This window comes from Zeus faber, assembly GCF_960531495.2.
Source record: "Zeus faber genome assembly, chromosome: 17".
In the NCBI taxonomy this organism is placed as follows: domain Eukaryota; kingdom Metazoa; phylum Chordata; class Actinopteri; order Zeiformes; family Zeidae; genus Zeus; species Zeus faber.
This window is the reverse complement of record NC_137204.1, coordinates 8,262,795-8,279,141: the sequence shown is the minus strand read 5'-3', so window position 1 is coordinate 8,279,141 and position 16,347 is coordinate 8,262,795. Positions and strand designations below refer to the sequence as shown.

Genomic DNA, 16,347 nt, shown 5'->3' with positions numbered 1-16,347 from the left:
TTGACCAAAGTGCACGTGGACTGCTCCGAATACAACTATCATTCATTTGTGTCCATGCGTTTGACGATTTCTGAACGGCAGACACTTTAATCGGTTATAAGGGATCCGAACAAAAACACAACACTCCTTCAGGGTGGACCCCAATGATAATGGGGAGCCCTCCGACAGATGGCGCCAGGGAGTGGAGGAAGAAAAGACAAACCTCCTTCAGATGCTCTATATATATATATATTTATATATATATATATATATTGGAACATGTACAAAATATGCTCTATGTACTGTATGAAGATAAATAAATTACAAGATAAATATCATGATCAGGGCTAAGGGGCAGCTAGAGTGCAGGTATTGACTGGATGTGAATATAAATATGAATATACTGTAGTTGCCGGGAAAGGCGGACCCCGCCTCCCAACAAGGCGGACCCCGCCTCCAAACAATGGATTACATTGAATACGTTGAATGGTTTAGGCCTATAAAGTTTATTATAAAGTGCCAGATTTAAAAAAAAATATATATATATGGGATTTTAAAATAATATATGTAATATAATATATATGGAATAATATTGAAAATACATTGATAGTCTATAATAACAATAATATAATTATAATTACATTTTATGATTATAATTCATAATTAATTATAATAACAAATCAATAACTCCATTATTGTTGTTGTTATTGTTATTTATAATAATCCTAATAATAATCATAATAATTAATTACAATAAAATAAATGTGTGCGTATATATTCCGGATCACCACTTTAATGTGGTGGTTTTCCCGTGTTTCCATGTGCTGGGCAACTCTTGCGGCCATCAGCCTATCGGGTTGAGCCCAGCGCATGACGTCATAGCCAGCCTGGAAGTGCAATGGCGAAATCGGACAACAACAGCCGCCGCTTTGGGTCCCCACGTCACGCGGCAGGCAGGCGCGCGGCCCGTCCACGTCCACAGCAGTAGAAACAAACCGATGCGTCGGCGTGATCCGCGCGCCGCGACAGGACCTGCGAAGCGTCGGGCTCGAGGGCTGCTGGTGCTGCCGGTGGTGCTGGTGGCGGCGGCGGCGGCGGCGGCGGCGGCGGCGGCGGCGGGGATGGTGCCGGCGGTGGACGCCGATCCGCGGTGGTGAGTTCAACGACCGGACCGGATCCATCCGGGACCCGCGTGTTTTGTCCCCCCCCGCGGCAGCTGGTGACTTCAAAGGGGCGTGGCGGCGGCGCGCTGGGTACCACTTCACCCTGAAGGATGCTGATAGCTTAGCAACAGCACCCCCCCCCCCCCCCCCTCCCCTCCCCATCCCCCCCACCCCAAAAGGAAAAGAAAGCACAAAGATCCCAGCACCCCACCAACGCCCCCCGCCCCCCCCCCCAAAAAAAAAGAGAGACAATGCTGTAGCTGGTCTCGGTCTCAGCCAGTCGCCGTCTCCCCCGCACACAAGCAGCAGAAGTGACGACACTCAGTGGCCATGTCGCCGACCGTGAACAATGGGAGCCAGGGATGGGGAGTCGGAATGTAAACAAAGGGATGCGGGCCTCTCTGGCGGCCGCTGAAAAGGGAATCGCGATCACTGCCGACATTCGCCGCGTTCTGAAGACCAGGGGACGTCTCCCACAGGTAATGACAACATGTAGGAGGAAATGAAACACACCATGTATGGTGGTTGGATGTGGTCACCATCCCCCACTGCGCCGTCTAGTCCCGGGTACAGTGTTTGTTGACATGGATGGTGTGCGTGCGTGTGTGTGTGTGTGTGTGTGTGTGTGTGCGCGTGTTGCTGCCCCGCACAGGTCTGACGTGGTGGTGGTGGTGGTGGTGGTGTCGGTGGTGGGGGCGGCGGTGTGAACGGGCACCATGGCCGCGCAGGAGCCCTCCCCTCCCTCGTCGATGGAGAACAACAAGCCCGGCTTCCCCAAAAAGATCCTGGCCAACAAGCTGGAGGACAAGCACCTGTGCAACTGCTGCCACAACCTGCTGCGGAGGCCCTTCCAGGCCCAGTGCGGCCACCGCTTCTGCTCCTACTGCTTCAACAGGACCGTCAGGTGACGAGCGCCGCTTCCCTTTCTTTTTTTGTTTTTGGCGATGATTCTGACGATGGTGGTGATGACGTTGGGAGGTGCAGGTTTCTTAACACGGTGCCGCCGTTCTCGTCCCGCCGCAGTAACGGGCCGCAAAAGTGCAACGCGTGCATCAAAGAGGACATCTTCGAAGAGCCCACGTCGATTTTGAAACAAGGATGCGTGAGTACATCCCAGTCTTATTTGTCAAGCGTCGAGCTGTTTGTACATCATTATGAAAGGTTTACTCTGTGGTAAATGTTCTATGTCGGACTGTACACTGCGTTCCAAATTATTATGCAAACTGGATTTAAGTGTCATAAACATTACATTTTTTGTTTTTCAATTAAACTCATGGATGGTATTGTGTCTCAGGGCTCTTTGGATCACTGAAATCAATCTCAGACACCTGTGATAATTAGTTTGCCAGGTGAGCCCAATTAAAGGAAAACTACGTAAGAAGGACGTTCCACATTATTAAGCAGGCCACAGGTTTCAAGCAATATGGGAAAGAAAAAGGATCTCTCTGCTGCCGAAAAGCCTCAAATAGTGCAATGTCTTGGACAAGGTATGAAAACATGAGACGTTTCACAAAAACTTAAGCGTGATCATCGTACTGTGAAGAGATTTGTAGCTGATTCAGAGCACAGACGGGTTTGTGCAGATGAAGGCATAACGAGGAAGGTTTCTGCCAGACAAATTCATGGGATTAAGAGAGCAGCTGCTAAAATGCCGTTACAAAGCAGCAAACAGGTATTTGAAGCTGCTGGTGCCTCTGGAGTCCCACCAACCTCAAGGTGCAGGATCCTCCAGGGGCTTGCACTTGTGCATAAACCTACTATTCAGCCACCCCTAACCAATGCTCACAAGCAGAAACGGTTGCAGTTGGCCCAGAAATACATGAAGACTCATTTTCAGACAGTCTTGTTTACTGATCAGTGCAACCCTGGATGGTGCAGATGGATGGAGTAGTGGACGGTTGGTGGATGGCCACCATGTCCCAACAAGGCTCCGACGTCAGCAAGCAGGTGGCGGAGTCAGCCCTTTCGGGTCCCTAAGGGTGTGAAAACAACCTCGGCAAAGCATATAGAGTTTCTGACTGACCACGTTCTTCCATGGTACAAAAAGAAGAACCGTGCCTTCCGTAGCAAAATCATCTTCATGCCTGACAATGCACCATCTCATGCTACAAAGAATACCTCTGAGTCATTGGATGCTATGGGCATAAAAGGAGAGAAACTCATGGTGTGGCCTCCATCCTCCCCTGACCTCAACCCTATTGAGAACCTTTGGAGCATCCTCAAGTAAAAGATCTATGAGGGTGGGAGGCAGTTGGCATGAAAACAGCAGCTCTGGGAGGCTGTTCTGACATCCTGCAAAGAAATTCAAGCAGAAACTCTCCAAAAACTCACAAGTTCAATGGATGCAAGGATTGTGAAGGTGATATCAAAGAAGGTTGTTAAGATGTTTTTGATTGAAATAGCTTTTGATTTCAGTAAATATGACCTCCTAATGCTGCAAATTCAACAAATGACCATTTTCAGTTCTTTACAACCTTTAAAATGTTTTGAAACTCTGTTGTGCATAATAATTTGGAACATTGCATTTTGAGTTTTTTTATTTTTGAAAAAAATACTGTTATCATTGGGAGGTTTGTTCAATAACATTCGAGTTATACCCTAATGGTTGATGACTTGAAAATTATACTGACTGTCATTTGCATCGACTATTTAGGAAAATCAGAGAAAAATATAATTTGCATAATAATTTGGAACGCGGTGTAGTTCTGCCTTACAAATCCCACACATTGTTCTCCCATACTTTCCTATACAGCGTGGTAGCTATATAGCTTCCTATTAGAGATGTTTTAGGATTCCACGTTGAAATTAAGTCAAGTCAATTATTGGGTATGGGAAATAACTGAATGGTTTTCTAAATTTTCAACATTTAATACAGTACCCAAGAAATTTAAAATCGAATATAAACGGTATAAACTGTAGGACTTGCATGTAAACAAATAATACCATATGAAGGACTTCAAAGATTGCTTGTCATTCAAATGTAAATTTGAGACACATTAATCGTGTCTTTTATTTAAATATTTGATTTTGTCCTTTTACAGGCTTTTTTAAAGGGGAGGAAATAGCTTTTTGAGAAAGAGTAAAATTCATTATATTATTACTCAATTCATGATGAGTTATTAGTTGTAACTTGAGTTAACTCCTGACTTGACTTATTTGTATTAACTTTAGTCATATTTAGTTAATTTAAAGGTCACATATTATACTGCTTTTCAACAAGTTAATATAAGTCTTTGAGGTCCCCAAAACATGTCTTTGAATCTTTTTTTGAAAATACCACTCAGGTTATGCATTCTAACCATTCTAACATGCCTCTATAACCCTCGTGTTCTCGACGGGCTGTAAGCTGCTGCTCCACACGGGCACCCGGACACGCAGCGGAGCCGAGCTCGCTCTGATCGCCATCCTTTTTTTTTTTTGAAAGGCTTAAAAATACAGGAGTTTTACGGGAAAAGGTTTAAACTGGGGGACAGCGGGAGAGATGAGTAAAATACGGGAGAATCCTGGGGGAAAAAGGGGAGGGTTGACAGCTATGCCTCAGCTGTTTGCGGTACTCTGGTGCTAAAGGGCAAAAGAAACACACAGCAGAATTATTTTTTAAATACCTACATTTCGCTCGTCTGCAGTTTTGTCACGGACAGTTGGTAATGGTTCCTCTTTCTTTTAAAAGATTTGTGCTGGTCCATGAACCCAGCAGAGCAGTTCCCATGCTTGGCTCTTAGCTTCGACTTAATGCTAGCATATTTATTTAGTATATTATTAAGTATTTCTCGAGCATGGGTGGAGATACTCGACAGTTCTAATTCTAATGAGCCCCCACTTGACTTAGGAAGGGGAGGCTAGAAACCCAGATGTATGCGCACAAGCACTGAAAAAGTGAGTTTTCCATAAAGTCCCCTTTAAATAGGTCAACTATGTGTTGATTCCTACTCTGGTATAATAGAGTTTATATTTGGGTAATTTCAAGGTATTGTAGTCCAAATAAAAATACAGTGTGTGTCTTGGTCTACTGTACATTTGTACAGATAGTATCATTCCCTGTTCTTTTTTCAAAACCTAGACTAAATAGGTTATTCCAAATTGACCCTCTGTTATAGTACAATGCTATTTCAGTAATGCTGCAAATTGATTTGTACTAAACTATAAATCAATATCTTTCAATGATTTAAAGACTGCGTGTTCTTAAAGGAGTCTGTCTCTGCGTGTCTGGATGGCTGTTGGAGCAAGTCAGCGAGACGGCAGAAATAGGGCACAGGATACATTTAAATTATACATTTAAACACGTAGCCTAATGCATTTTACTAGTTCTGGAAGAGTCAGCTCTGTTTCATGTTACTTTCCACTTTTATGTTATTATTTATTTATTTGTTTGTTTGCTTGTGTGTTTTATTTATTTAGTTATTTGTTTTTTTGTTTGTTTATTTATTTATTATTATTATTATAAGTAGTATTATTATTATTTTCTTTCATTTGTTGTAACACATTCTTTGCCGGAGGTTTAATGTCTTTCTAGAACCAATCTATCTAACCTATCTAAATTGAGTGTATTCAGTATCCACCAAAGACTGTATCCACAAAAAAAGACGGGTAAAAAAAGTTCCTACTTTGTTTATAAATGCATGTAACTTATATGGCAATATCTAATCATTCATTGCGATCATTTTATTACAAGGGAAATTATTCAAATTATAGTAATATCTACATATTTGGTTCCTTGGTAATCAACCAAGATGTAAAAGCATTTTATTTTAACTACCTAACTAACCGAACCAATGGAAATAACCATTGCTGCCTGTGCTTGTTATCAAAAATAACAAGACAGATTTGTTCAAGGTCTGTTGGTAACTGTTGAAAACAAATGCATTTCCACTGCCTTTTAATCACAATGCACAGGGGGCAGTGGCTCAGGAGGTAGAGCAAGTCGTCTCGTAATCGGAAGATTGCCGGCTGATCCCTGGCTCCTCCTGGTAGAGTGCTGATGTGTCCTTGAGCAAGATACTTAACCCCCTAACTGCTCCCCAGGCGCCACCACATGGCAGCCCACTGCTCCTAGATACGTCAGTTACGAGGATGTCAAAATGCAGAGAAATGCATTTTGTTGCCTCAGTACTTGTGCTCTGTGCAATGACAATTGGTTGAATCTAATGTAATGACACATTGGAACAGACAGGCTTATTTCATTTTATTGGGCTTTTCATCATTTCATCAGGCTTTTCCCGACAATGCAGCTCGAAGGGAGGTTGAAAACCTCTCGGCCGTCTGCATCAATGAAAGCTGTATATGGAAAGGCAGTATTAAAGAATATGAGGTGGGTATCTGCTGTGTTTTATTTTCAAATTGTTTTTTTTTGTCTTATAAATCATATATTATTTATCATATGTATACAGATACATATATACATTTATACAAATACACATATGTATATACATATAGACATAAACATGCATATACCGTCTACATATACTCTATTGGTATATATGTATATGATATACATATATACAGTACATATACTGGAGATGTATATGTATATATGTATTAAATATACGACAAATAAGACATTTATAATAAGTCAAATATTGATATTTATATATATATAATTTTCGATATATATACATATAGTATATACATATATACTGTATATGACAAATTAGAATAAAAAAGGTAAACAAAAAAATGTATGTATGTGTATGTGTATATATATATATACACACAGTATGTATGTATGTATGTATGTATACCTTTTTATTTTTGCTCCACTGTTGATAATCCAAGCATTGTCACAACAAAGAGTGTACTATACTATATGCCAAAACAACCTAACTTAAGATCTCATTTCCGCAGCTAAACCACGAGGGAAAGTGTGAGTTCATGATCATCCCCTGTCCGTCCTGTAAAGAAAGAATCCGCTTCAACGAACTAGAGCGCCACAACGAGCGGGAGTGCCCGGAGAGGACGCTAAACTGCAAGTACTGCAAGGAACCATTCCACTTCAAAAACATCAAGGTCAGGAATCATTCATCACAACCTAAATGTTATTTTTTCAGTGTGGTGATTAGACACGCCTGTAAAATAATATATTTTCCCTTTCTTTCAGGCACATGATGAGATTTGCCCAAAATACCCGATGATTTGTGAAGGCTGTGCCAAGAAGAAAATACCCAGAGAAAAGGTTATCTCAATTAAAATTACGAAGGGATATGTTAAATGGTGAAATTACTTCAGTTTGAACGTTGGATTGACCTGGTTACAATTATTGAGGTTATGTTGAAATCATTATTTTTTCACTTTTGTTTGCAGTATGTGGACCATATCAAGTTCTGTAGCAAGTTCAGGACTCCATGTCGCTTTCATGTTGTAGGATGTGATATGTCTGTAAGTAGTCTTAACGTCTCCTCAAAGATTCTTGGGAATCATATCATAATGTATAGAATATAACTTTACAGTCCTTGTAGTTCGTACTCTGTCTCACCCATTTTACCTCCTTTCCTGAAACGTGTTTTTTCTCCTGGTTCTGTGTTTTGTCCTGGTGGAGGTGGAGAAGGAGAAGATCCACGACCACGAGCGCGCCTGTGCCTACGAGCACCTCAACCTGCTGCTGCACTACATCATGGGCATGAAGGTGAGCATGGAGGGCCTCCAGCCCCAGGGCCTGGAGCTGGCCGGACACAAGCTGGTGGAGCTCCACCAGTCCCTCAGGGAGCTCGAGGCCAGAGTCTCCCTGCTCAGCACCACCTCCTCTGGGCCTCCCGTGCAGGGGGCCGCCTCATCCTCATCCTCCGGCTCCGGTTCTGGTTCTGGTTCTTCTGCTGCTGCGGTGGCTCCCCTTCTTCCTCCACTTCCATGTTTGGCCCCCACGCTCTCCGTGTCCACATCCTTCACGCCCCTGCCCAGCTCGGTAGGGGCGGCGCTGGAGCTCCAGCTGCACAGCGAGAAGACCAAGGTGGCCGAGCTCGGCCGCAGATGTGTGGACCTGGAAGTGAAGGCCGGCACGTTCGAGAACGTGGTGTGTGTCCTGAACAGGGAGGTGGAGAGGTTCGCCACCACCATGGAGGCCAGCAACCGCCAACACCGACTGGACCAGGACAAGATCGAAGCCCTGAGCAACAAGGTGATGAGCCAAATGGTGTAAGGTGTTTGTTTATGGTTTACACCATAAACAAACACGGATGAAGTTCATGAGAGTGTTTGTGCATTCCAGGTGCGGCAGCTGGAGAGAACGGTCGGGCTTAAGGACTTGACGGTGGCCGAGATGGAGGGCAGGCTGCGGGAGATGTCCGCCACCACCTTCGACGGCGTGTTCGTCTGGCGAATCTCGGATTTTACCAAGAAGAGACAAGATGCCATCGCCGGCCGAGCCCCGGCCATGTTCTCGCCCGGTTAGCTACAGCTTGAAAGCACACCGTGTGGTTGCCAGAGGAAGTGGACACTTCTCATTCATTTTTTCATTGTGTCTGCCCTACAGCCTTCTACACCAGCAAATACGGCTACAAAATGTGTCTGCGGATCTATCTGAACGGGGATGGGACGGGGCGCGGCAGCCACTTGTCCTTGTTCTTCGTGGTGATGAGGGGCCTGAATGACGCGCTGCTCAAATGGCCCTTCAACCAGAAAGTAAGGGGATGGGATACAGCATCATAATACACTGTTTAGCCTTCAAAGATGGACTCTCAGCGTCTACCCTTTTCTCCCTCAGGTGACTCTGATGCTCTTGGACCAGAGCAACCGGGAGCACATCATCGACGCCTTCCGCCCGGACGTCACCTCCTCCTCCTTCCAGAGGCCCGTCAGCGAGATGAACATCGCCAGCGGCTGTCCTCTCTTCTGCCCGCTGTCCAAGCTCGACTCCAAAAACTCCTACATCCGCGACGACACCATCTTCATCAAGGCCATCGTGGATCTGACGGGCCTCTAGGTCGACGGCGTGCGGGGCGACCCTTCGGGCGTCAGCCATTTTTTTCTCCGCCGGGATTAGGTCCCTTTTTGCGGCGCCGTTCCGTTTGGGCATTTCGCCGTCTAGGCACCTTGCACTGCGTAGTGGTACCTGGCGGTCTCCTAGGAAGGACGACGTGGAATTGCCGTACGTCTTGGGCGCGCCGAGGTTTGACATCGCACACACGACACACACCTCACCCAGTTCTTTATTATCACTTTACTTCGGCGCTTCATCAGTTTTCAACGGAGGAGCCCAAATGGAGCAGACGGTACGTCGGGGCTAAGCGGCAGGTCAGGGCTGGACGAGAGCAGATAGACGAGTGGAAGAGGCATGTTTTCGTCTCCTGCTGTTAGAAGATTCAAGATGTTTATTTGTCATATACATACAAGCATACATATATGTAGTGAAATGACATGGCCCTCGTAGATCTGACGGGCCTCTAGGTCGGCGGCGTGCGGGGCAACCGTTGAATCACGGCCGATAGAACGCGGCCGTGGATCGCAGGTTAATCCGGTGGTGCGGTCATTCTCAGCTGCTTGTGATAGAGTTAGAGCGTGGCTTTGACGCGAGTGTTTGCTTTTTTCTCGCTAATTTGATTGTCGATATCGTGAGCTTCTTGATGCTATCGTCAAGTACATTTTGCATAGACAAACGTGGAGTTATGTTACGAATAAGACTACAGGCGTTTCTCGGCCTTTTTCGCGCAAAGTGCATGCAGCTAGATTTAATTGGGCCTTTTTTTGAGTGTAAAAGACAACGTTCCTTATTTTCCACCGAGCATCAACGCAGGGTCCCTTGTTCGACGTATGAACTTGTTAAGCTGGCTTCACATCGCATCCGTAATCGCATCCGACAGTTGGCTCCCCCTCTAGTGGCCATCGGATGAACTGCATCAGCGTTTTGCATTTTACAAAATATGTCGGGGAACACAGGAGAGCTTGTGTTTTCAGTTCAACAACGAGTCGTTTTCTCAGTTGGACATTTACCATTTTCACCGAAGAGTTTAAATCTCTCTTAATATAGAAAGTGCAAAAATAAATAAATAAATACACACATGAGTTCGAAAATTTGAAGGCATCCCAGAACGTCGATCGCACACGGAAGTTCCGCACCGCAACGCCTCACAGCTTTTTCAACGTGCAGAATCCGACTCTCCATAGGGATGAATCGACTTCCGGGTTTGATGTTGTCATTTGTCGTATTTCGGTGTGAAGTGCGCTTTAGTGAATCAGCTGACTGGATCCGGCGTTTTTTTTAAACATGTGAAATAGTGTCTAGCGTGTATGTTAGCGGTTAAAGTGGCGGGGGGGAGGGGAGGGGGGGGTTGATGATGGTTTGGATTGGTGGTTCGGTACATCTGTGGAAGATACAGTGGAGTTTTTATCAAGGAGTCAGGGCGACTTGCCAATCAAACCTGAGGCATACGATGTGTGTGTGTGACAAACACACACACACACACACACAAAATCCCAGACCTTTTCCTTTTCGGGAAAAAAAATTAAATATATATATATATATATATATATATATATATGCTCAGCAGCTCACATCTCAGCACACGTTGTTCTGTCAGGTTAAACACACGTATACACACACACAGATTCCACAAAAACAAAGGAATTGTTTTCTCTACGGTAGAATTCGGATGTAAATCCGATATATGTTGATGATATATGTTTATATATATCTCGGTTTAAGAGAAAAAAAAAATTGTTTCGGTAAGGGGGAAAATGTTGTGGACATGATTTATCGCAGAGTGATGTTTAATTATTGCAGCCCCAGGAAATACATATTTACTTAGACTGTAGACCGTGATGCCGTTAATGGGGTCCAATTGACGTTGACATAAAATTTGGGAAATAAGCACCGCGGAAAATGACTTGATAATGACCAGAATACTTAGATGGTCTGGTTGTGAGAGCCACCCCGGCCTGTTTTGAAACCAGTCTTGACCTGTATTGAAGCCCCTCTGTGCATGGGGGGCTTCAATCCACATCCACTATGCCCACTGTGGACGCCTTTATTCCTATTTGTTTGGAGGAAAATAATAAACCATAGTAGAGCTATTATGTTATATCTCGCTCTGCGTCCATTCGACAGAATAGAAGCAGATGCCTATTTATATATATATGATATATATATATATTTCATAACAATTTATAAATATGTATCTTTCATATCATAACCTCAAACTATTCTAAATATTAAAGTTAATATACAGTGTTATAATATAATGTTTAAACATAGTATTGCCGAATACCTTATTAATTCTATATGTGTATGCCAAACTTTTTGTTTGTCAAGATGGTTCGAACAGGCCAAGAAAAAAAACTTGCAAAAGTCAGGATTCATTCTCTTTCTCACAAAGTGCTAGATGCATTTTCTTTCTTTTTTTGTTTGTTTTTTGTTGTTTTTTTTACTACAGCATAACATTTTTGCTTCAATGATCATCCGATTTGTGGCTATTTATTTACATCGGTCATAATGAAATCATCAATCGATCCAAAGGACAAAAAAAAAAACACCAACCTTTAGCCATTTTGAAGATTGAGACAAAAATATAGTGCTCGGCGTGGTGTTAAAGGTATCCCATCATATAGAATATTCAACTACTTTTTAGCGCCGGTCAGTGGCATTTCTCCAAGGTGACTGGCCGACGGAGTTCAAAAAATTGCTTAAAGACTTTATAAGACCTTATTATAAATACTGTTCGCATGAAATAAGCATAAATACTACTACTTTTTACCTTGAGTATTTATTGTATTGTGCCAAAATCAAATATTACCTCCATGTACTAATAATGTTGTGTTGCAAGTTGTTATTTGTATTCTATGCTAAAATCTGGTGCCAAATATGCTAAAATTATTATTTTGTGTGTGTGTGTGTGTGTGTGTGTGTGTGTGTGTGTGTGTGTGTGTGTGTGTGTGTGTGTGTGTGTGTGTGTGTGTGTGTGTGTGTGTGTGTGTGTGTGTGTGTGTGTGTGTGTGTGTGTGTGTGTGCTACATTCCTATATGATGCATGGGCCACTTCTATTAACACTGATGGAGATAGGTACTTAGTAAGTTCTATAAAACAGTCTCCACCATAGACCCTCATGAGGTTTTTGAATGTAAGCATTGATTATGATGTTATTATTTTTCTTTTGAAAATTATATAATAGTGGTTCTTCTAATGTGATGCAGTTGAATTGAAAAAAAAAAGTTTCATTGTGCACTTTGTATTAGCCTCCCCCCCCCCAAACAGGGTATTTTGTGATTTATATACCTTGAAATCAGAGCCATATAAATTCTGATGTTCATTATTGATGTAAAATTTTACAAGAACATGCAGTATGAAATAAAGTCCAATTTGAACTTGTTGATTTATTTCTGATCTCAGTGGGGTGGACACACAGTACCCGTCGACATTGGGATTTGAAAATAAGGTAAAAAGATCACCTAAGGAAGAATCATTCTGATTGCAAATGCACATTCTTGCCGTTCCCTCTGTGTACTCTGAAGCTATAGCGTGAAGGCATCTTCTATTGACTTTTTGTGCTTTTCTAAAGTTAAAAGCTTTTAAAAAGGATGTTTTTTCAGTGTCTGTGTGACATGCTCTAACCAGCCTGAACTCACTTTGGTTATCATAAAGACTAAAAGATAAACCTGTGATCAATAATTTTGATTTGAATATATAATAATGCTATAATCGGATATGAGTCTAATAATAATAATAATAATAATAATAAATATAGCTTCAGGCAGAAATACACAGGGTCTGGTTTATTTGTTTTAGGCACGAGTTACATTGTATTACATTACATATGTATGATTCATTTCCATTTCAACCAGACGTCAACCATTGATTTTAAGATGTAATGTGACAGTGTATGACAAGTAAAGTTTAATAGATTACTTGTCTCGTAATGCAGAAAACATTAGTTAACATTTATGGAACTTTAACATTTATTTGGCAATATAATTATTATGGAAGAATCTGTCAAACACTTTCTGGCTTTTCATCAAAGTTTGGTAAGTTTAGGTGTAGGAAAATGTTTATACATGACGTTTATCAAGAATAAGTATATTGAAGTATATTGACGAGAATATTGTATTTTATTCTTTTTCACTTTAAACTACATCTTGTCATTGTTATAACTTACCTTGTTGCATTAAAGTACATCTGGAGTATCAGTGAAGGTAGCTGATGTTGTGTCTCATATACGTCAATTTATTCTTCTATACGTCGATTTATGATAACAATTGAATTAACCTAACTCTTTTTTTTGCTTGGATAGCATTTTCAGTAAGTTATGTTTCCATGAAATACGAAAAACATTGTGGTATTTCTGTGAGTAATTACCATTGCATGGGTTCCATTTTTCCAATACCTCGCTGGATCTTGAACTCAGTTCCACATTCCAGTGGTTTCGAATGGATACTGTGACAAGTTTTTGTGGACTACTTTTTATTGTATTTATCATTAATCCGGCAAAGTAATGGGGACCACGGAGATAAAAATCTAAATCGAACAGACCTACTGACATCTACCAGGTAAGAAGCGATATAAACACGCACGTAAAATGATAGTTGGTAACATCAAACTACTACAGAGTGACTGAGTCTAAACCGCACACTGGATACGGTCCAGCTCAACATTCCAATTGGAATCTGTACATTTATAATAAAAAAGTATGATGATGTCATAAAGGGTCATACTGTAAATCATCTCGTTCATGTCCGTTAACCAAGAGCAGCTGAATATTTTGGGTCAAAAGGAATATCTGCTCTGTATGTGGATCGATTTTGATGAAATTTGTTTTGTAGGTCTTGCCGAAGTATGTGTTCCAGACAGTACTAGCCAGGTTGGACATATTTTGGCGTGAAATGCATTGGATCATGTCTGAGATATCTATCAAATTTGGTTGTTTTTTCGCTAATATGTGGATCGATTTAGATGAAACATCAAACACGAGGTGTTTGTGACAACGCAGTTCAAACAAGACATAAACCGTGTTCGTGTTTACCGAGAGCTCAACTATGGGAAAAATAAAGTGCGGCAGTGACGTTTTCATGGATACACATGACATTTCACTGCATATACTGTATGGATGACCGTATGTTTTGTATGTGACCAATAATCTCGAATTTGGAACTTGAAATATACTAGGGGAATTCCTCACATGGCCGCGCCCTCCCAGTAGCAGCGGCAACCAAGGGGCATCGTCATGTGATGTCTTTGTGATGTCACAACTCTCCCTCTATAAAGCTGTTTGTCATCAGCTGCCGTCAGTCACCCAAAAAACACACACAAAGCCAGCACGTTTTCATAATTTGACCAGGGATTTCTAGTGCTTAATAGTCTATATATAATATAGAAAGTCCCCTATAAAACTGAGCATTTGGAGGAAATAACATGCCACGCAAGAGCAAGAGATCCCTGGCTGCCAAACAACGTTGGGCTAAGTTGAGCCTTTCAAACCCACATGCTCAGAGTCCTGAGTCCCAAAGCTGCGGCCCTCAGCCCACGGCCCCGACCTACCTCCACGAGACGGACCCCGGCCCACAGTTGAAGATGATCCCCCAACAGTCCCTCTCGGGCCTCCCACAAGGACCGGCCGACCCCATACCGGGGCTGCATGAGTTGGCCCATGTGGCAGTGCCCGAGCACCACCCGGTCCCAGCGTCCACCATGGGCCTCCTCCCCGATGGCAGTGACCCCGGCTTCAGCTGCCAGACGAAGGGACGGGACCCAGAAAGAGACAATGTCCCCAACGGTGTCCCCAGAGTGCCCAGCCTGACGGACATGATGGACATAAGCAGTGGAGACCGAGCCAGGGGCAAAAAGAACGCCATGCGGCTGTGGGTGCCCACGCCCGCCAAGCCCGTCCTGAGCGAGGAGGAGCTGGCCATGAAGCCCAGTGCCATCACCGACGAATACGTCCACATCAACGATATGAAGGAGGCGCTGCAGTGCATGAAGCAGTGAAAACGAAATGTTCCACAGAAAAGCCATCGGCTCGAGACTGTTGGATTGTTTAAAGAACAAAGATAAAAATCAAAAAATGTTCAAATTGTTCACTGGACATCCACCTAATCATCAGAACTCCATAATGGTTTTTACGTCATCGGTTTCCCCCCGGTTATTCCCTTCATATTGTATCCGATCTTTCATGACACATAAGGTTTTTAAGGGAGAGTAAAAATAAATATTGAGATGCATGTATTTAGTTCTTTATTTTGTACAAAAAATGTGGCAAAAGACTTAACATGATTATGTCTTATATAGTATACAGTGTGTATGCATACACACACACACACACACACACACACACACACACACACACACATATTTAGCTAAAACATAAAATAATTGTAATCTTATATCAAAACAGCAATTTACACTTAAAAAATGTGCATTTATTTACTTTGGGACTCATTATTTATTATTATTTCAAAAGCCTTTAAAGTAATGTTGTATATTAAAGGAAGAAAATAATGCTTTAAATATAGTATGTCATGTCATAAAGTTAAGATTTTTCGACTCTTTGTTCATTTGATTCAGTTAGTGCAATTAATTATTGTTGCTTCCATCAAAATTATTTGTTTATGCCTGAAGAATGCCAACTGTGGATCCCAAAAATCCTAGTTATCCTTGAATGATGTTTTCTGTCAAAGGAAATACACAAAAATAAAATGTCAAATGAAATTCTGAATCGAAGCCCCTCTGCACCCTCTAGAAAAATACCGAGGAGTGGAAGAGGAGTGGGCGTGCCCCCGTGCCCCCCGTCCCCCACCCGAAAACCGGTCATCATGGAAACACATGTAAACATTGTAGGGCAATTCCCCACACAGCTACGCCCCGGTAGCAGCGGCAACCGGACAGCATCATCATGTGATGTCTAAGTGATGTCATCACTTCCTCCTATGAAGCAGAGCGTTTAGCTGCCACCCGCAGACACACCCAGGGCCAACGAGACGTTACAATGTCACCAGGAATTGTCCAGTTAAAGCATGCTGGCAGCAGGCTTACATAGAATCCTTTAGGGGAAATTAACAATCCTTAAAGGAAACAATTTTCTTCAAAACAATTGCTTTTCAATTTGGAGTAGTTTTTCATAAACCCACACTTTATGATTTGGAAATGAAAATGGACGCCGAGTACTTAAAACAACATCTGGGTAATTGTCTCGCCGAAGGACTTGCAGAGGTGGCCGAACGACGTCCCGTGGATCCCATCGAATATCTTGCTCACTGGATCTACAAGTACAACAGTAATATGGAACGAGCAGCG

The 16,347-nt window shown here is 42.5% G+C and overlaps 1 protein-coding gene across 1 annotated transcript; it reads left to right on the top strand.

Moving 5' to 3' along the window:
* The first annotated feature begins 1,528 nt into the window (after positions 1-1,528).
* Positions 1,529-9,108, top strand: LOC307243251 (TNF receptor-associated factor 2-like). Its single transcript, XM_080017959.1, has 11 exons — positions 1,529-1,621; positions 1,795-2,046; positions 2,166-2,244; positions 6,352-6,450; positions 6,984-7,145; positions 7,237-7,311; positions 7,440-7,514; positions 7,675-8,250; positions 8,341-8,518; positions 8,605-8,753; positions 8,836-9,108. The coding sequence occupies exons 2-11, from the start codon at positions 1,859-1,861 to the stop codon at positions 9,052-9,054; spliced, it is 1,800 nt and encodes a 599-aa protein (XP_079874085.1). The 5' UTR covers positions 1,529-1,621; positions 1,795-1,858; the 3' UTR covers positions 9,055-9,108.
* Positions 9,109-16,347: the final 7,239 nt, after the last annotated feature.